At 41.8% G+C, this 21392-nt stretch overlaps 1 protein-coding gene across 1 annotated transcript in view; it reads left to right on the top strand.

Moving 5' to 3' along the window:
- Positions 1 to 21392, top strand: part of LOC124795226 (vitellogenin receptor-like) — a gene marked incomplete in the record, with an annotated part of 212927 nt that overhangs the window by 97336 nt on the left and 94199 nt on the right. The window contains 4 exon segments of the mRNA XM_047259148.1: positions 803 to 919; positions 997 to 1141; positions 10371 to 10564; positions 18069 to 18221. Of these exon segments, the coding sequence (XP_047115104.1) occupies positions 803 to 919; positions 997 to 1141; positions 10371 to 10564; positions 18069 to 18221 (609 nt within the window).

Here is a 21392-nt window from a genome sequence, read left to right as displayed (position 1 = left end):
ATCCAATGATCCCTGAAGAGACTATTGCAAGATGTTTGGTTATTAACTTTCAAGAAATAAGGATTAATGCAATAACACTGAAAAATGTGATTGGGTGGAGGTATGTGAAAATACCTTCCCATGTAAGATTAGTCTTCTGAAATAGCTCACAAATTTTTAGAAGTTTCCTCTTAACTACTCCTACATTGTAAAAGTAAGCATTTTCATGAAATGTTAACAAGGAGTGAATGCAAGAATTGACGTCAATGTATCTTCTTTCACACAGCAAAGAGAAACATTGCCATACTAACATTTTGTCATGTGATAATGGGACTTACTATATTGTTGTACAAATTGTTGGGAAATCAGCCTTAGTATCTTGAATAGTTGGTAAAGGTTTGTGCTGTTAGTTCCAACCCTTATATGTAATTTGTAGGTGTGGTTGATAATTAGATTTTTAGATTCAGAGGGTTTCATTCCTTTTGTCTTATGATCATTCCTAAAATTTTGTGCTGGGAATGCCCACCTGTAGTGTAATGAGACCTTAAAAAGTTGTTTGGAAAATGCAGTATAGAAGCTCATTGTTAGTGCGCCATGGCAGCTCTATTGACTGTTGGCCATATTTTTATTTTGATATTTAGCTTATTTTGTTAACCTAATATGTGGCTCCTATTTGAATTTAACTACGCAGTTGCTGAAATGGAGTGGATAAGTTCCTTATTGAACTTGTGTTGCAAGAAATTTCTAAACCTTTAATGTTAACCAACCACATAAATGTTGAAAGTGAATGCATAAAACTTAATGTTAATATTACTGCTTCTAGATGTGCTAATAATGAGCGAGAGTGAAGAGAAGAAATTGTTCTCAATGGCGATGTCTACTAATTTAATTAGACCACTTCTCGAGAAAGGAATTGGGAGGATTACGAGCTTGTCATACGGTGAGTAGGATGGACTGTTTCATCGTGATGTTGTAAGTAAATGGCACTTTCTTCTGACTTACAAGTGACATTCACAGATTCGTATGGTAACAATGTGTACTGGAGCGATGCTGAGCTCGCAACAGTGAGTGCGATGAGCATGAACACGAAGACTGTGGCTGTGTTGTTAAGAAGCACGGGGGCTGAACCGCCACTGAGTGTAGCCGTCGTCCCAGATCAGGGGTATGTATCAGCTGTGAGGATTAATCAGTCTCAGTGTAAAGAGCTATCGACAAGGCAGTTTGCTTTGTCTGCTTGTAAATGTAAATGTGACTAGTAACATGACTTGCTGGACAGTACGAACCTTCACTTAGTGTGTGTTTATGTATATGGCTACGGGCAGTTCAGATTGGCTCCTGGAAGCTGGTTTTTGGTCAGCAGTTCTTAACTTTATTCTTACCTTCAGTGAATTTTTCGCTATAATTATCTCACAATAGTAAGAACTTGGCTGGTTGTTGACAGCTGGTAGAATACTTTTTTGCCACTTTGAACTCTGACTTAACAGGATCTACCATCATAGAACCAGAACAGTTTCATTTACTCCTGTGTATAAAACACACAATTACATATTCTCGGAGCTATAGAGGTGTTTCCTGAAGTTCTGTGTCCTACCAGTGTACCAATTTAAACTTGTTCTAGGGATTGGTTTTAACAACAGCAGACTATTATGCCACGTTACCATGGAATCTCCTGATCTAGGGTTCCCAAATATTATTCAAAGCTGATGTTAATTCATCCTGGTGTGAATTTTTCGAGTTACACTACATACTTCCTGAAGTGTCCCCTCTATGTAACTTGTATCTTACATCATGTTCACTCACCATTATAAAGTTTTCCCCTAAATAATGCTAGACTATAATGATTTGCATTCTTTTGATTAATAATTGCTTCAGATGTATGAATCAACATGATTTCTCTTACTGCCAGGACATTCCTTTCTTGGGAAAGGAGTAATAGCATTAAAGTTGTTAATGAATTTTATGTGCTTGCAGTAGCAATGTTATAGTGCTCTGTCATAAGTGCTATAATGGCCTAACAATTTAGTCTGCTATAGATGTCCATTTGAATTTATATGCTTAGCAATGACACAGGCAACATAAAGCCTCATTACCTTTGTGGTTGTTCTGCAGCTGATCACTGGAGCGTGTGATGAGTTTCTCATAGCCTGTATTCTTGCCTCTGGGGTTTGTGCAATTGTTTAAATACTTTGACTGTGGCTTTACTGTGCCGATTTGCCCCCTGTGTATAAATATGTGGCATTAAAATAATAATGCTGCTGTTTGTTCGTGTAAAAGGCATGAAAATGTTTTCATGTAGCATGTTAGCTGATATCTACTACTCTGGTTTCTCCAGTGAGTCACTCGTCATACAAATTAAGAGGGCCGATTAACAGATGGAGACTAATTTTATTCACAGATGTTTATTAGTCCATTTCAGTTTAGCATCTATTTCAAAGTATTTCCTTCTTACTGAAATGCACTCTTTATAGCATCTCTGCCAGTGCTCGAACACACAGTGCAGACCATTTTTTGTCAGGTCCTTGAGAATTGTCACTTTCCATGAACACTGTGTAGATTTCTAAATTAAAATGCCCCAAAGAATTGCTTTTACTGACAGGAATTGAAAAGAAAATGGCGTGGTACAAGATTGGGGCTAGAAGATGGATGCAGTAAACAGGTAATGTTAACTAAACCAGAAACTGCAAGACTAGGTTTGTGATATGAATCCACACATTGCTGTCCAGTCAGAGAAACTTCTGGTCTTCCCTTGCAGTGCATTTCATCATTTTAGCTAATACTGATTTGCAGTATGCTGCTGTAACAATAGTGTGAGGGAACTGCACACTGGTAAATCATTCCAGGACAGTCAAAAAATGCCATTGCCATCACTTTCCCTGCAGATGGAACAACTTTCACCTATCTTTTGGTGTTGGAAAACTGAGCAATTCCCACACTGTGCTGGGCTTGTTTCCCCTCAGGTTCATGATCCATGACTCATCATTGGTGATATTAGACTCCAGAGACACATCTCCGCCCGCCCGCCCCCCCCCCCCCCCCCCCCCAATCAGAAAAGAGATGCAGCACCTCATGGCTTGTCTCTACTGGCACAGCCTGTTGTTTGGATTGGAAGATGTGCCACCCAACAGGTAAAAGTATGGGTCATAGGAATATTATCCTATAATTGTAAAGAAACTGACATGTGAAATTTTCAGCACTGCATAGAGGTGCTGATGCTTAAGGACAGTCACAGCCCCCTGGTGACGTTGACTTCAGTCACAGTAGCAGCCAAAACACAAAGCCCACCTTGTTTAACACACAGGTTGACCATTTAAAAACTGTTGCACAAAGTAGTGCATCTTCATTGTAAGCTTGCTGCAGCTTTGCATTTGTTTAAACAAACATGGACTTCCATTGTGCCATACTGCTCCTCTTGCATCACATCTGTAGAACGTTACTACCAACCTACTGTAAAGCATGTGCTGCCACCTGAGAGCATTAGACATACAAACTCACACTCTCTGTTTCATGGTACAGATAGGAAACTCCCCCCAGGGGATCCACAACTCTTTTGTGGATACGTGCGTAGCGAGCACGGGGCCCCGAGCTAATGTGGCCTTCCTTCCTTTCCGGGCTGCATACCTTCCCTTTCCGCATCCTTCCCCATCCCCTGTCTTCACCCCCCCCCCCCCCCTCACCTCTGGCTCTTTCCTTCACTTTCTCCCCCTCTGGGAGTATGGTTTGCGCCTACGTCCGGAGACGGACGCTTGTAAATGTACCGCATTCTTCTTCTTCCTTGCTTGTCTGTCTTCTTCCTTCCTTTGTCCTTCTCCTTTCCTTACCTCTTCTCTTTACCCTTTTCTCCGCTGCGGCGTTTGAGACCCCCTCTTCTTTCCTTTCCCTTTCTCTTTCTTCCTCCCTGTGCGTGTCTGAAGGCCGACCCACGCACTTCCATGCGTAGCCGGTGACGGGGTAACGCGTAATTCCCCGCCCCGGGTAGACAGGTAGGACACGTACGTACCCCCTGGTAAAGGCCAGGCCCAGGGAGGGGTGATTACCCGAGCTGATACCTTCCGAAAGTGCCGATTGGTCCCTCCGTCCGTTTGTCGGGAGGTGTGACCTGAGGTGTGACCAATCATCTAAGGCGGGTGTGCCCTCGGTGAGGGCCCCCACAAGGGAGGAGCGCGCCATCGGAGACGCCGGTAATCATGGGGGATTCTTCCGCAATGGTTTCCTCACCTTCCACTATGTCTGCTCACAAACGTAAGTTCACTGAGTCTCAGCCACAGACGGTTCTTCCATCGTTGCCACAGTTCCTTGTTGTTTCTCGGTCTGACGAAGGTCACGACTTTTCCACGGTCAACCCTTTCATTATTCAGAAAGGTGTCGACGCAATTGCGGGTCCTGTAAAGTCTTGTTCCAGATTACGGAATGGTACCCTGTTGTTAGAAACACACAGTGCCCTCCAGGCTCAAAAATTGCTGCGTACTTCTCTGCTCCACACCTTCCCTGTCCGGGTGGAACCGCACCGTACCTTAAATTCCTCGCGTGGAGTCGTTTATACACGCTCCCTCGATGGATTTTCTGACGAAGAAATTCAGCACTACCTGTCTGACCAGGGCGTCACCGCTGTTCGTCGGGTTATGAAAAGGGTTGACTCGAACATCATTCCAACCCGCACTGTCTTCTTGACATTTGACAAAGTTCAACTTCCATCAAAAATCAAAGCAGGCTATGAGATAATTTCCGTTCGCCCTTATGTCCCAAACCCTACGCGTTGCTATCGATGTCAGCGGTTCAATCACACCAGCCAGTCCTGTTCCAATCCGGCCAAATGTGTTACGTGTGGCAAGGATGCCCATGAGGGTGCTTGTCCACCTCCATCCCCACACTGCATCAACTGTATGGGTGACCACGCTGCTTCCTCTCGAGATTGCCCCGTTTTTAAGGATGAAAAGCTCATCCAGGAAATAAGAGTGAAGGAAAAGGTCTCGACCTTTGCTGCTCGAAAGTTACTCGCCAGTCGACAGCCCACCGTGCCTCAGAAAGGAAAATACAGCACTGTCCTTGCTTCTCCTCGGCCAACAAAGGAGGCGGCCACGCAGACTTGCGACCTCACATTTAGTACCACGGTCGTCAGATCAGCCAGCGCAAAGATCGCCCGTTCAACCTCACCACTTTCGCCTGCCCACTCTATGGCTCACCCTTCGTCGGGTTCTGCTAAATCTCGAGCCCAAAAGTCAGACGCCAAGTCTTCGAAAAAAGAGCATTCTCGTGAAGAGTTTTTACGTACTGCAACTTCACAACCATCGGTTCCTCTTTCATCTAAACATCATACCTCCAAGAAGGCTACGAAGAAACACAGTTCCTCTCCTTCTCCGCCAAGGCGTGTCCCAACTACAGCACCACCTGGCGGAAATCGCCCTCGGCCATCTTCCGTGTCGCCGAGGCGCACTGCTGGTGGCCGGTCAACTGGCCGATCGTTGGTGGCAGGAGCTGCTCCTGACCAACCTATGGATCAGGATCTTCTGCCTTCGACTGAATGCCATTCCATGCTGTCGGTCGCAAGCTCTGAGCAGTCGTTGAGTTGACAGCACCCTTGGTCACGTTTCTCCATTTTCTGTTCACCCTATGTCCATTATCCACTGGAATATCCGCGGCATTCGCGCCAATCGGGATGAATTGTCGATCCTCTTACGATCCTACTCGCCGGTCATCTTCTGTCTTCAGGAAACAAAGCTGCGTCCCCATGACCGCTTTGTTCTCCCTCATTTTCAGTCCGTCCGATATGACCTCCCCTCTGTTGAAGGCACTCCAGCCCATGGAGGACTCATGATTCTGCTCCATGATACTCTCCATTATCACCCACTCCCCTTAAACAGTTCCTTCCAAGCTGTCGCCGTCCGTCTTTCCCTTTCTGGATACACGTTCTCTCTATGTACGGTATACATTCCATCGTCTACACCTCTGGCACGAGCTGATCTCCTTCATCTTCTTGATCAGCTTCCACCCCCCTATTTGCTGGTTGGGGACTTCAATGCCCACCACCCGCTTTGGGGATCTCCACATCCTTGTCCACGTGGCTCACTATTGCTAGACGTCTTCCACCAAGCGGATCTAGTCTGCCTCAACACTGGGGTCCCCACGTTTTTGTCTGCCTCCACGGCAAATTTATCTCATTTGGACCTTGCGGTCGGTACTGTTCCGCTAGCCCGGCGCTTCGAATGGTTCGCCCTTGATGATACACACTCGAGTGACCACTTTCCATGTTTCCTTCGACTGCAGCCTCAACTGCCATATCCGCGCTTGCGATGCTGGAAGTTTGCCCAAGCCGATTGGACACTTTTTTCGTCTCTAGCGACATTCGATGACCGTCGCTTTCCCAGCGTCGACGATGAGGTCACACATTTTACCGACATTATTCTCACAGCTGCGGAACGTTCAATACCACGCACCTCCGAATTGCCCCGGCGCCCCCCAGTTCCTTGGTGGAACGAGGCATGCCGTGACGCAATACGTGAGCGGCGACGTGCTCTTAGCATTTTCCGTCACCATCCAACTTTGGCCAACTGTATCCGATATAAGCAGCTCCGTGCGCGATGCCGTCGCGTCATCCGCGATAGCAAGAAGGCAAGCTGGCAATTCTTTATTAGCTCATTTAACACCTTCACTCCCTCCTCGGAAGTTTGGAGTCGGCTTCGACGGTTCTCAGGCGCGCCTAGTTTCTCCCCGGTCTCTGGGCTCACTGTCGCGCATGATACCTTAGTGGACCCCGTCACAATTTCTAACTCATTGGGTCAGCACTTTGCTGAGATTTCGAGCTCTTCAAATTACCCGCCAGCGTTTCTCCCGAAGAAACGTGCAGCGGAAGTGCGACATTTTGCTTTCTCCTCTCAAAATCGCGAAAGCTACAATACTGTTTTCTCCATGCGCGAACTCCAACATGCACTCCCTTCTTCTCGCTCCTCCGCCCCAGGACCGGATGGTATCCATGTCCAAATGTTGCTGCATTTATCAACCCATAGCCTGCGCTACCTCCTTCGCCTTTATAATCGAATTTGGACCGACAGTACCTTTCCCAGGCGATGGCGGGAAGCTATTGTCGTTCCCGTTCCGAAACCTGGAAAGGACAAACATCTCCCCTCTAGCTATCGCCCCATTTCTCTCACGAGTAGTGTCTGTAAGGTTTTGGAGCGTATGGTGAATTACCGCTTAGCTTGGTGGCTGGAATCCCGCAGTCTTTTAACACCAGCCCAATGCGGATTCCGACAACATCGTTCTGCCGTTGCCCATCTTGTTGCTCTCTCCACTTATATCATGAACAATTTCCTCCGGAAACGCCAAACGGTAGCAATATTTTTTGATCTGGAGAGAGCATACGATACCTGTTGGAGGACAGGCATCCTCCGCACACTGTTCTCTTGGGGCTTTCGAGGCCGGCTGCCCCTTTTTCTTCGCGAATTTATGGCAGAGCGCACATTTAGGGTGCGGGTGAACACTACTCTATCCCGTATTTTCTCCCAAGAAAACGGGGTACCCCAGGGCTCCGTGCTGAGTGTTGTACTGTTTGCCATTGCCATTAATCCAATTATGGATTGTCTCCTTCCTGATGTCTTGGGCTCCCTCTTTGTGGACGATTTTGCGATCTACTACAGCTCTCAACGGACCAGCCTTCTTGGAAGACGTCTTCAAGGATGTCTCGATCGCCTCCACTCGTGGAGCATCGAAACCGGCTTCCGTTTCTCACCCAGTAAGACCGTTTGTGTTAATTTTTGGCGACATAAGGAGTTTCTTCCGCCCTCCTTACATCTAGGTCCTGTCAACCTTCCGTTCTCCGATGTCGCTAAATTCTTGGGTCTTATGTTTGACAGAACACTGTGCTGGTCCTCCCACGTTTCCTATCTTTCGGCTCGCTGTCTGCGTTCCCTTAACACCCTCCGTGTCCTGAATGGCACCTCTTGGGGAGCGGACCGAGTGGTCCTTCTCCGCCTCTATCGCGCCTTAGTGCGCTCGAAATTGGATTATGGAAGCATAGTCTACTCCTCTGCTCGGCCGTCTATTCTTCGGCGTCTCGACTCTATCCACCACCGTGGATTACGTTTAGTGTCTGGAGCTTTTTACACCAGCCCTGTGGAAAGCCTTTATGCTGAGACTGCTGAACCTCCGCTATCCAATCGGCAGGCAGTCCTTCTGAGTCGTTATGCTAGCCATTTGTCTTCCATGCCTGCTAATCCAGCCCATGACCTTTTTTTCGACGCCTCCCTTGATGTCGGGTATGCAGGCCGCTCCTCCTCCCTACTACCCCCGGGAGTCCGCTTCCGTCAACTGCTCCATTCTCTTTCCTTCCGCTTTCCTAAAACCTTCTTGACAACTTGGGGTACAGCACCGCCTTGGCTCCGTCCCCGGATCGACTTGCTCAGAGACCTATGTCAATTTCCCAAGGATGGTACCCCTACACTTGTTTACCGTCGGACATTTGCTGCTCTATGTGCACAAATGACGGAAGCCACATTTATTTACACCGATGGCTCGAAAACATCGTTAGGTGTAGGGAGTGCCTATATTGTTGGCGACACCCCAAATCACTTTCGGCTTCCCGACCAGTGTTCGGTTTATACTGCGGAGCTTTACGCTATTCTCCAGGCTGTCCACTACATCCGCCGCCATCAGCGGATACAGTACGTAATCTGCTCAGATTCTCTCAGCTCTCTCCTAAGTCTCCAAGCTCTTTACCCTGTGCACCCTCTGGTCCACCGGATTCAGGACTGTCTGCGCTTGCTCCACCTGGGGGGCGTCTCAGTGGCGTTCCTCTGGCTCCCAGGACACGCTGGTATCTGTGGAAATGAGGCGGCCGATATAGCGGCCAAGGCTGCAGTCTCTCTTCCTCGGCCAGCTATTCAGTCTCTTCCGTTTACCGATCTACGGAGCGGTTTATGTCGCCAAGTTGCTCATTTATGGCATGCGCATTGGTCAACACTTCCCCATAATAAATTGCGGGAAGTGAAAGCCCTTCCTTGCGCATGGACCTCTTCCTCCCGATCGCGTCGTCGGGAGGAGGTAATTTTAGCTAGACTCCGGATAGGGCACTGTCTTTTTAGTCATAGACATCTTTTAAGCGGTGATCCTCCCCCACTCTGTCCCCACTGCTCTCAGCCGTGGACGGTCAGACACCTTTTAATTGAATGCCCCTATTTTAATCCGTTACGCTCCTGTCTACAGCTATCGCCTGATCTATCGTCGTTTTTAGCAGATGACACGCGCTCAGCTGACCGCGTTCTACAGTTTATTAGTGACAGTGAAATGACGTCAGTCATTTGAAGCCTTTTTTTTGGGGGACAACCAACCCCTTTCTATAGTGGAATTTTAAGCATTCCTTCTGCCTTTAGTTTCTCAAATTTTATGACTTTGTTCCCATTGCTGCTGATTTTAAATTTCGTTTTTTTCCTGTTTTCTACGTCACGGGCTGGGCGCTAATGACCATAGAAGTTTTGCGCCCTAAAACCACAAAAAAAAAAAAAAAAAAAAAAAAAAAAAAAAAAAGATAGGAAACTGTCACAGAAGCAACGAGAAAGAATGCCTTTGCTGATCATCCCTTGTACAGTATTCATAACTATTACATGCAAAGTATGACAACTCATCTAGCACTCAGTGCGTAGAAGGAAAATATAAAGTGCTGAAGTGTGCAAGCATGTAGCACCAGGAACTATCTTTGCACTTTCATTGGGTTTGATAGTAAATGTTGCAATGAACTTCCTATTTTTGTGAACATGGGGTTCCAGAACTGTTCTTGTGTTGATTGAACACGAAACCAAACCTCAGCTTTAACCCTTTACCTATTTGGATTGTGTGGTTTCATCCACACAAACTGAAATGAGACCGATCCCTGATAATTTTCCTCCTGTTTTGTGTGAAATGGAAATAGTTGTGATGAATCTGTAGCATGGGCTAAGGTCTCCTTCATATTAATAGGTGATAATTTGGTTAGAATTTCATGAACTTAATTAAAATTCTCAGTGTCTATTTTGTGCATATTGGAATTCCATGAGAAGTTAGTGTCTGCCATTTTGAAGTGGATGAGAGAGGACAGGGTATTGGTTGGTTCAGTGTTTCCTTTCTGTAGCATTTTTGTTTGTACTAAGTTAGCGCATACAACCAGACCTAAGCCATTTCCATTACTCAGTACTTCAGGTCTTAACTGTGTTGTTGTCTAGCAGTCTGTTTTGATGTATTTTGAAATATTGTAGAAACCAAATGATTTGGCAGGCAACAATTTAAAAAATTTGAAGCTGACTGCCCTGTACAATTTGTTGGTTTCAAATCTGCTGTAAAGAATACTATATTTAGTAAGAATGCTGTACATCTCATAAAAATAAGAAACTAACGTAACACGAACTGTGACTGGTATTGTGCTGCAGATACATGTTTGTGGCTTTCGGTTCGTCTTCACATGTGCATGTGGACAAGATCCTGATGGACGGTTCTGGACAGCGCGTCCATGTGCTGGAGGAAGTGTCGGGGCCCTATGTGACACTCTGGTACGACAGCAGCCTGGACAGAGTCTTTGTGGCAGATTCAGGGATGAACACCATAGGAAGTCTTGCCTCTGATGGTAATAATAGCTAAACTGTTAATTTAGCTGCATAAAGTAGTGACAAAACTGTTCTAAAAGTGTTATATCCTAGCCAGTAATGCCAACCGAGCCCACTGCCAAAAGGTTGGCAGCATCAAAGTACGGACGCCGTCCGTATAAGCAGCGCCAGCGATACAGCAAATGGCCGCAAGTCTGCGCGCGCCACCGCTGGCTGCTGGCTTCTTAAGCGCTGGAGTCGCGAGCGCTAGGACAGTTCTGTATTCACCGCTCAGTTGTATACTCGCCACCGAATTGTGTACTTGCTAGTCAGTTGTGTGTTCATCGCGGCAGAGTTGTTGTTTGTCGTCAGCCGACGCTGACCTAGCCGCTCCGACTCGAACTAGACAGATTTCTGTAGACACGGAGTTCACTACTGTTCTGTATCTTCGTAATAAAGATAAGTACCGACTTTTATTTAATCAGAGTGTTTGGGTTTTCATCTTTCTGTTTACCTGTTCCAGCGGACTGGTCGGCCCGCTATTAAAAGTGTGGCGGTGACTTCGTAAGCCATTTCTACAGCCAAGTGTTTGTCGCTACGAACACCGCCACAAAAAAAGTATAAAAGTTTTTCCACGCTCTATGGTATTCAGATACAGCAACAAGTATATAGAATGAGAAGACTTTCGGTTGCAATGTTGAAATTACTGGTTATTTGTACATCAGTGGTGTGTGTTTTGCCTAATTCAAGAATCTTCAGATTAAGTTATGGATATCAATAAAACATCCCCATGAAGGAAATTTATTTTTGTAGATGTTTTATCATAGATATTTTCAACTTGCTTATCAACATCAACCAATCTGAAGATGGCTCGAATTATGCAAGAAATGACTCATTGATGAATAAACAAACAATAATTTCATCACAGCCAAGACTGTGTTGTTCTCCTTATTCTATAGTTGAAAAACTGAGCACATCTTCACTGTAAATATTGTGCAGTGAGACTACAAGGTTTTAATTTGTAGGTATGTCCTGTGACTGAACGTCAGGTACATTAGCATCCATGGTCTGTAAACTACTGTTAATAAATGTAGGGTAGAAAGTATGTCCCATTGTACAACTTTGCATGAAAATACTACAGGAAGTAGTCAGTGTTTGAGTGGATGATTACTTAAGCACCTCTGTACTTGAAACACATAATACAGTCCTCGTGCTCATAACTGGAGTGATATGTAAAAGACTGTGGTGTATTCTGAAATGTCAGTGCTTATTCCTGATATTTCTTAAGCAGCGTTTTGTGAATAGCTGGTTTCTCAAGATTCTGCCAATTTTTCGGTGTCTGTGGGATGCTATTGGGTGATAAAAGTAAACCTGTAAATGTTCATGTTGCACTTTATGTACAGGGTTATTACAAATGATTGAAGCGATTTCACAGCTCTACAATAACTTTATTATTTGAGATATTTTCACAATGCTTTGCACACACATACAAAAACTCAGTTTTTTTTAGGCATTCACAAATGTTCGATATGTGCCCCTTTAGTGATTCGGCAGACATCAAGCCGATAATAAAGTTCCTCCCACACTCAGCACAGCATGTCCCCATCAATGAGTTCGAAAGCATCGTTGATGCGAGCTTGCAGTTCTGGCACGTTTCTTGGTAGAGGTGGTTTAAACACTGAATCATTCACATAACCCCACAGAAAGAAATCGCATGGGGTTAAGTCGGGAGAGCGTGGAGGCCATGACATGAATTGCTGATCATGATCTCCACCACGACCGATCCATCGGTTTTCCAATCTCCTGTTTAAGAAATGCCGAACATCATGATGGAAGTGCGGTGGAGCACCATCCTATGGTACGTTTAGCTCCCTGCTTGCTTTATTCGTCGACATCCGCGGGCTACGCGTGAAACTTGCCCACAAGCGTTCAACCGTTTCTTCGCTCACTGCAGGCCGACCCGTTGATTTCCCCTTACAGAGGCATCCAGAAGCTTTAAACTGCACATACCATCACCGAATGGAGTTAGCAGTTGGTGGATCTTTGTTGAACTTCGTCCTGAAGTGTCGTTGCACTGTTATGACTGACTGATGTGAGTGCATTTCAAGCACGACATACGCTTTCTCGGCTCCTGTCGCCATTTTGTCTCACTGCGCTCTCGAGCGCTCTGGCGGCAGAAACCTGAAGTGCGGCTTCAGCCGAACAAAACTTTGAGTTTTTCTACATATCTGTAGTGTGTCGTGACCATATGTCAATGAATGGAGCTACAGTGAATTTATGAAATCGCTTCAATCATTTGTAATATCTCGTAAGCAGTCAGGATACAGGCCCAGTTGCAAGATGCAGGGAAAGCAGTGTGTATTTATACCATTCGTGTCCCTAAAAAAACTTTGTAACAGATATCTGAAAGCGTAGGCTCATTAAAATTTTCACACTGACGTCGTAACTGTGACATTTGCACTTTCTGCAAAGTGCACAATTCTCCAAGCTACATAAACAATTCACTCCTGCTATAAAAATTTTTGATGAAGGAATTTAGTATTTTAAGTGCCACGGCTTCAGCTGTTCAATGTGAAATGAAATTTAAATGAAAGAGACAGCTGCAGGTTGTTGTTTATGCAATCAGCTCTGATGTTCCATAATACCATCCTTATGCCCTACGACCAATGTAAATTAGGAGGAATCTAGTCTTGTGTACAGTCCTAAAAGGAGCCGTAGTTAAAGAACTGGTGTCCATAAATCCCAGGTTTACCCAACACTACCCCTTGTTCATCAACCGACTGACATTCTGGTTTGAATGTTGTCCTAACAGTTGTCCCTTGATGAACAAAGTGGTTGTTATGTAAATGAGAGGCAGACATGGATTATTTAATATTGGCTCCTGTTGTGACTGCACCCAAAATTGGATTACTCCCAATTTACATTGGTCAAGGGAGTTGAAGATCGTATAATGAAACATGAGAAGTACTTATATAAATGACATGCACAAGAGATGGCTGCAGGTGTTTTAATTTTCATTTCATACGTTAATTTGGTTGAAGTAGCAGTTGTTGTGTGGACTGATCAAGCACTGCATATTTAGATGGTGTCATAAATCTCTGTACCACTAAGTTGACAGTATACTGCATACTGCAATGGTTAGATAAAAATGCTGGATACTCAGTGGCTTCTGTATGGACACAGTTGTGCCTTAGGTACCTGTGCATCTCCTTGTCATCCTTGACAATTTGGAGAAAATCTGTTGTGCTCTGAGAGTCGTACACTTGTGCAATTCTTAGTCTTGCGGTGATGTTGGGCTGTACAGAACTTAATTGTTACCCATTAATGAGGTGATTGATGAGTCAGGATACAGGCTTATGGTGCCCATTTTAATGCAGCTGGAGAGTCAATCCATTGGCCTCATTGTTCCATGCAGAAACTCTTGTTTGTGAATAGCAAAGTGTGATGATGTAACAGTGGCTTGTGGTTCCCTTGTCAACAATGACCTGAAGTGTCAGCAATGTTTCCAGCATACCTGATAAAAAGTTTCCATTAATGTTGACTTCAAAAGTGAAAGTGTGGGGACTTCCTGGTCCATGTCATGTGAGAAGAGTTCATTTGACTCTTTTAACATAATGAAGGTTGTCCCTGAGCCAGAAAACATTCCTTCTGTGTGAACTGCAATAGGTCACACATTCATTAGAAAATAACACTACTGAGCAAGGCATGAAATTTGGAAATTGTGCCAACAAAGCACTGCAGGCTGCAATTTGCTGCTCCCCGGTAATTAAAACACATTTCAGTATCCAATATTTTGTCACTTGCATTGTTTGCATCAGTAAGTTTTCAGCTGACGTGCTGTGAATAGATTTCATTGGTGACTGCTCAGTTGGTTGAGCAATGGTAGCATATGTTTCCTCTCCAAAGTCCAACACATGAACTGTTTGATACTACCTGAAACAAAAGCAAGTTATACAAAAGGAGTAGGGGTACTTTCAAGTGGTCCTGCCAAAGCAGAATCTATACGCAATTTTCTTCATTTGCCCTTTCTGAAGGTAATTGTGCACTTTTCATGGCATTAGTAACTCCTAAATAGTGTTACTGTATTGGCTCAATTTAAATGTGTTGTCTTCATAACTGAAACAGTGAAATAACCTACATTACAGTAAAGCCGAAAATGCATCTCCTAGACTTCAGTGTGGGTATAGCTATGAAAGAGATGTTTATTTTCACATTTGTAAAAGGTCAGGAGGGTACAGGGACTACAGATAGGTTTAAATTGATTACGTGCAAGTCATGTCTGTGGCAATAACTTGGAAGGTTAAAGTGCACTTTCCATGTGACAACAGGTAGACAACTACGGTAAAGAACCGGCAGTACTAGACTCTGGGACTGTGGTTCATCAGTCTTAGAATTTCTCAAAGGCTTACTTTCAGTGAGCATAAGCTTGTTAATACCAGGAGACTTTGACCCTTTGTACACAGAAAGCTGGTAGAATGTGTCCTTCCTGTTGTGCTCAGACCTGCACCACTTATTAATATTAATTTAGTACCTTATCTGCAGTGCTGTATTCCTAACAGAAATAAGACTTGGCTAAAGATCCTGTGACTTGAAGCATCACTCATGGCTGCCACGTGCAAATTAGCCTTCCTGCATTGGTTATCCTCAGCAAGCCTGTGTTTTGATCCCTACTTTTATGTAATTTTTGGTGTTCCATATATGTAGCAGAGGTCCCGCAATTGAAGCAAACATTAAAGGGTAGAGTGCAGAAAATGAATTAAGAAGCAATGTTGTCATAAGTACCAAATGTGTGGCAAGCTGTTTTCCTGGTGTACTCCAGGGAGTGTACCACCACCAACAAACTGGTTTCAGGTTTTCAGGAATGTTCTCTCTGCTGTTTGCATAATGTCAGAAACCTTCAGTTACGTTTTAAAATTCTCACATTCCTAATAATTTTCTTGCCCTTCTTGCAGTGGGCTTGCAATGTCACAGGGCCATTTCTTAATGTACAAAATATTGACGTTGTTCATAAAGGATTTGAATTTATAATTTGAAATGAGCCTTAGCCTCAGGATCACTAAAGCTCTGACAGAACTGTTTACTATTAATTTGAGAAGTCATTTTGCGCGATTCTCTTCTAGGGACATGAGAAATGTTTCTGAAGAGCCCTTCTGAAATAGCTTTCTTGGCTTCCTTCATTTGAACACCTGGCATTTTCTTAAATTGTTCAATGGCTCATATTGACCTCATAATTGCCATATATGACTGAATGCAGCAATGTCTTTTCAGAGGTACTGAAAAAATACTAATCTCAAAAACAAAAAGAAAAAAACAGAAAAAAAGAAAGCAACACATTGTTGCACACAAATATTGAGCTTGATAGTGTTTTCTGCAACCTGTTGAATTATTTCATTATACTTAACTTTTCTCATGTCATTTGAACATCTGTTAAAATCTGTGTTCAAACCTTGGTAAGACTCCATTACTGCTTGCACTGCTCTTAAAGCTTGAGGCCACTGAACATGCTGAGAATATGATCTGCACCTAAGTCCTGTGCAACAGCTGGCAGTTAATGTCAGTCAACTCAATTCTTTGGCATAATGCCATTTGAATAGTTTGTACACATACTTAAATTGTTATAAAGTACTAAAATTCTTACCTAGCATTACACTAACACCATCACTACATGCTACTGTTGTCATTGAAGAAAAACCGTACTGTAAGAGAAATTTTGAAAGTTTAGTGTTTATTGTTTGTGCATATGTTTTTCTGAAGTTTAGTGAATTTCATACATTGTCACATATTGAAATTCTTTCATATTATGAACGGAGCTGCTTCCTTAATTCCTGCAATGCAGTCTGTGCAAAATTAAACTGTGGAGCCAACAGTGCTTTGCCCATGTGGAGACTATTTTGAATTTTCAAATCCACGAGGTTGTGGAAGTCCAAATATGGTTACACTTTCTTCTACAGAATATGCTGGGTGAAACTTTCCTTGTACTTTAAAAAAAAGTCTTTCTGCTGTTCAGCTGAAAGGTTCTTTACAAAATTCTTTTTCTTTTGCTACATGCAATTAAAAGGGCAATTACACAAAGGGGGCCTAGTAAGGTAATTTCTGAAAATCCGTGGATGTTGGAGAAAGTTTCTACTTAATGTTGTAATATTGCTAACTTCTCACATTGCCTAGTTGTTGTTCATTTTGAAAAGTCTTTAGTGAATTGATAGGTTTGTTCACCATAAACAGACTTAATATCACAAGTTCACTTTTTCACTCATTACTGCTTTAACCTCTGATTGTGTTGTAAAGAGTACTTTCCAGTAAAAGTGACAACATGGGCCTTATAAAGCTTAGACTCATTGCATAATGATTACTATCTTCAAACTCTTTGCAAACTGCGTGTTTACAATTCCACTCTTCAGCACTGACAAGCCAGTTGAAGAAACACACATTGTGCCAGGTCTAGAACCTCGTAGGTTCATACATTAACTGCAAGATGACTTATACTTTGTGTGTGATGCCTATTCATAGAGGCACGAGTTACACAAACTATAAATTTGCAAAATACTTCTGAACTACATTTTAGCTGTTACTATGAAATAGCAAACTTAGTGGGTACAAAGATACGGTAGGTAAAATAAGTTTAACTCCAAACTGTATTAACTAAGAAATGGCAAAATTATGGGCACTATTTTATGGGAGAACAGTGTGCATGATTATCAAAATCAACCAAAAAGTTGTGAGAAAGTGAACGTAGATAGTTAAGTAAAAGTACACATATAATAAACAGAAAAGCTGTTTTACTGAAATGAAAAAATAATTACGTTTTAGGATTTGAGGATGCTGGATAAAAGCTTTGACTATGTAGTTTTTGGGAAAAGTTATTATTGACCATAAGAAAATGAGGACTTTCCAATGCATTATAAGAAGCTAACAACCGTGAAAATCTTTCACGGTGTGCACGTATAGTCGATCAAGAATAGTTCTTCAGATCCAAATATAGTATCATCAGTAGTTTGAAAACTACCCCGTAAACAATAAATTTCCTGCAACTATTGTGTGCGTGTGTGTTATTGACCAGAAAAGGAAAAATTAAATTGGCATCAGGAGTGGTACAAGAATGGATAAGATCATCCCACCTTGCTCTTACAATGTCTGTTAGGAGTATTTGACATCTGCTGGAGTATACTGGTTTCCATTATGAACCCCAAATATGGATGTATAATTCACATTGAAATTTGGACATCTGGTATATTTTGGTTGTGAATTGCATGATTCATCCTACATGTGCCGTTACTGTTAAGCACAAATAAAGTGAGTGGATTAACACATACAGTGAATATAATAATCCCTAGTTTCTGAGGAGTTTCTGAAACGTATTAACTTTGCATATTTTTGTATAATAAATTCTTCTGATCTTAGTTGAATTGCCTTAGAAGATAATGCTGTAAGGCATTATGGAATGAAAGCTCACTAGCAATCAGATTTCTGCCACAAGGAGTATTTAGTATTGGGTGGCAGAAGTTCTACATGTAGAAACACACTGCAGTAGAGTTTGAATATTTGCAGGTATTGACCACCACATCTTCAAGAGGCTGTCGGGGTCTCCGACGTCAGTAACTGCTCTGGGGCAGGATCTGTTCTGGACCATCCACGGCCAGCGCAGCTTGTACTGGGCCAACAAATTCGATGGTGCTTCCAAAGTGAAGAAGATTGACCTTAGTAAGTGTGCCATGTAATGGATGCTGGTGCAACTTTTTATCTTGTCATGGTTGTACAAAGTTTCGTTGACATAGTTTCAAAGAAAATTATATTTAAAGCTAAAAAGTCATGCTTTTGGGAAAATGCATTTAAAATTTTTGGTAAATCTGTTCAATGCAAAGTTAAAACTCTTGTCATTTTGGGGCACTTTCCTCAGCTTTCCACACCATCAGCTGGTAAACTGACAAGAGCATTTGTGATGTTAACCCCAGGTTCTGTGCCCATATTTCTGAAAAACTTTCAGCGTACTGTCTGACCCATGTACAAACACACAACTGCATCCATCACACCAGTTTTTAGGGGTTTTAAAACCACAAATACTGTTATAGGCAAGTATTCCCACACACACAGTTATTGAAGCTTTCGTTGTAGTGAGAGTTCTCCCACACTTGCTTTAAGCAAGTAATTTGTTAGTTAAGTATCTATAGATAGGTTTTAAAATCTGCTATTGACATTGGTAGGAGGATGGTCCTGTCTGTATTAATCAGCAGTTATGCTAGAACTGATACATGGCAACTTGGAGCATCTGCACAGAGGTCCTCTGTTACTTTTTAAACTTACATCTTCTATTAAAGTTCCTTATTGTTGCTATTTTTACAGTCTGCATGAATAAAATATAAGCACAAAAAGATAACTTCATAAAATAAAGTACTATTTCAGATGGTAACACTCTTTTCACAAGACTTTCTGCGAAAGTCACTTTGACATGAAGCACAATAACAGCAGGAATTGCTGTAATTAGCACGAGGTATGGAACTCTTGCAAGATTTATGCATGCATATGCTGTATAAAAACATACCATTCTTGGTAAAAAATTTGTTATTATTATTATTATTATTATTATTATAATCAATCATATGACTTAATGTTGATTAAGCCTGTTATCATCAATAGTTCACATATGAAGCATGGAACATACTTTGGTTAAAACTAGGAGTACCATGTTCAAAGATAATAGTGCATTGAAAATTTGAAATGTTACAATTCTCTTTAAATGTCATTAATAAATTATAGATTTATTCCTTCAAAAGATGCTATGATGATGCAGGGCATTAATATCACATGACAAAGTGCTAATGTAATGGATAATGTTGTGGTTTATGAAGTACAATGTAGGTTCTCGTCCTGCTACATGAAAATATTTTGTTCTTCTTAGCATTAACACATTCTTGACTTCATAATGAAGGGAATGAAGAATGTTCTGCAATATTAAATGTTACATATGTTTGTTTGGTTAGAGAACACATGACGGTTTGAGTGTGGGGTTAGGCAGGAACCTGAGAACAGTTTAAATTGCTGAGAGTGAAACAAAAAGCAATAAAATATGTGATTCCTTGTTACGAAGTAGATCGCAGTTCCTGCATTTGTCAATGTTGAATGTGACTTCATTTCAAAATATTTTCTGCCAAGAAGATATTGTGAAATGAGTGTTACCCTATTTCAAATCACTGAGGGTAAAACAAAAAGTGCTGTAATTATGCTCAGCTGTTACTTTTTCACTTTGCACCAGGCTGACCAACTTTGCAAAGCAGTGGTCAAAGAATATACATTCATATATTCTCGTTCAGGAAAGACTTGGGTGTAACTTAAACTGATGAATAAATTTGAATTTTCCACTTCATGAATCCCTCAACTGTGATTATTTTTATATAAATTTTGGTGGATGTTTTTGAAACTGTCGTCATGCTTACACAACTCATTTATCCTGGCATATTCAAAGATTGAATCCCATGCAAACAATTTTACTTTATCTTCACTAGTAGTGTTGTAAAATTCCCGGGAATTTAAAAGCGAAGAAATATGCCCAGGGAATATTGCCGGCAATATTCCCAAAATTCATAAATTCCTGGCAAATTATGGTTAATTAGCAAAAAAGCTCAAAAAACTGTTTAAAGGTAAAAGTAGTAATTATATTGTTAAATCTTATATGGATCTCGACTTAACCTCCTTGTTAGAAATAGACATTTTTTGGTTTTCAATGTTTTAAATATCAAAGAATTACGCTAGAACTGCCAAGCGTCCACATTTATGACTCTTAAATTTCCTAGAACTGCCAACATTGAAATAATCAACCTTTAGAAAATCAGAGTTTATAATATTGATAAGCCATCTAGTGAGTAACCGAAGTTACTAAAATACACAGGGAAGTTTGTTTATTCAATTTAAGTTTTCTGTCATCATTATAGGTATTTAGACTATAAAGTTTAAAAGAAACTTGTACCAATTTTGTAAACATTAGTCATAGAAAATGGCATTTCTGGGAAAAATTATGCGAATAAACCAGCCGAGATTTATGATTTACTTCAGAATACAAGTGATTTTACTGACCTAGACGTGGTAAAATACTAATTAAAAATTCTAAAAGTGAAAGTGATTGCAGTGTTTTGGAAAATAAATTTATAAACCATAATTCATCACAGGAAATGAGAAGTCTTTGAATTCTGAAAGTGAAACACCTATAGTCATTCGTTTGGAAAATTTTAAAAATACTACAGATAACGGCCGGTTGAGAATTACACCTCCAGATAAATATTTTGTAAGTTTAGATTTCATTCAGAGAAATAAGAGATTTGAACTTGCCTAAAAATAGTAGGCCTAGCAAATATTTTAAATTATTTTTTCCGCTGAAAATTCTCCATATGAATTTCACTTTGGAAAGAAACAGCATTATGATTGATGAAGATTTCCCACGTAGGCAATAAATTCACTGCAAACCATGTGTAATGTAGCATCATTTTTCTAAAAATTGGCACTTGTTGTTCATTTTCAGTAAAGATAAACAGGACTTTCAGTGAAGTGTTTTTCTCATTGATTTATTCTTCTTCCTAAAATTCATTCACCAGGCAAATATGGCCAACACTATTTGAATATAAACTGGAAAACCACCTTGTTGTAAACTTCTATGGTTGGGGGCAGATAAATGAACAACAAAAATAAAAATAATTGGGTTTTAAACATGGGGCACAAAATATGAAGCTGTTGCACTAGCTACTGTGTCACTGCTTCAATTGTACTATTTACACACTAAAAGGCACTAGAATTTCCTCAGTTTACCGTTGTTTACTCATAAAGGATAGAGTATCTACAGGTAAACAGTGTCCAATTATTTTGACCCCTCTTCAACTGAATGAA

Source organism: Schistocerca piceifrons, chromosome 4 (assembly GCF_021461385.2).
Source record: "Schistocerca piceifrons isolate TAMUIC-IGC-003096 chromosome 4, iqSchPice1.1, whole genome shotgun sequence".
Taxonomy (NCBI): domain Eukaryota; kingdom Metazoa; phylum Arthropoda; class Insecta; order Orthoptera; family Acrididae; genus Schistocerca; species Schistocerca piceifrons.
This window is presented reverse-complemented; position numbering and strand designations above follow the sequence as displayed.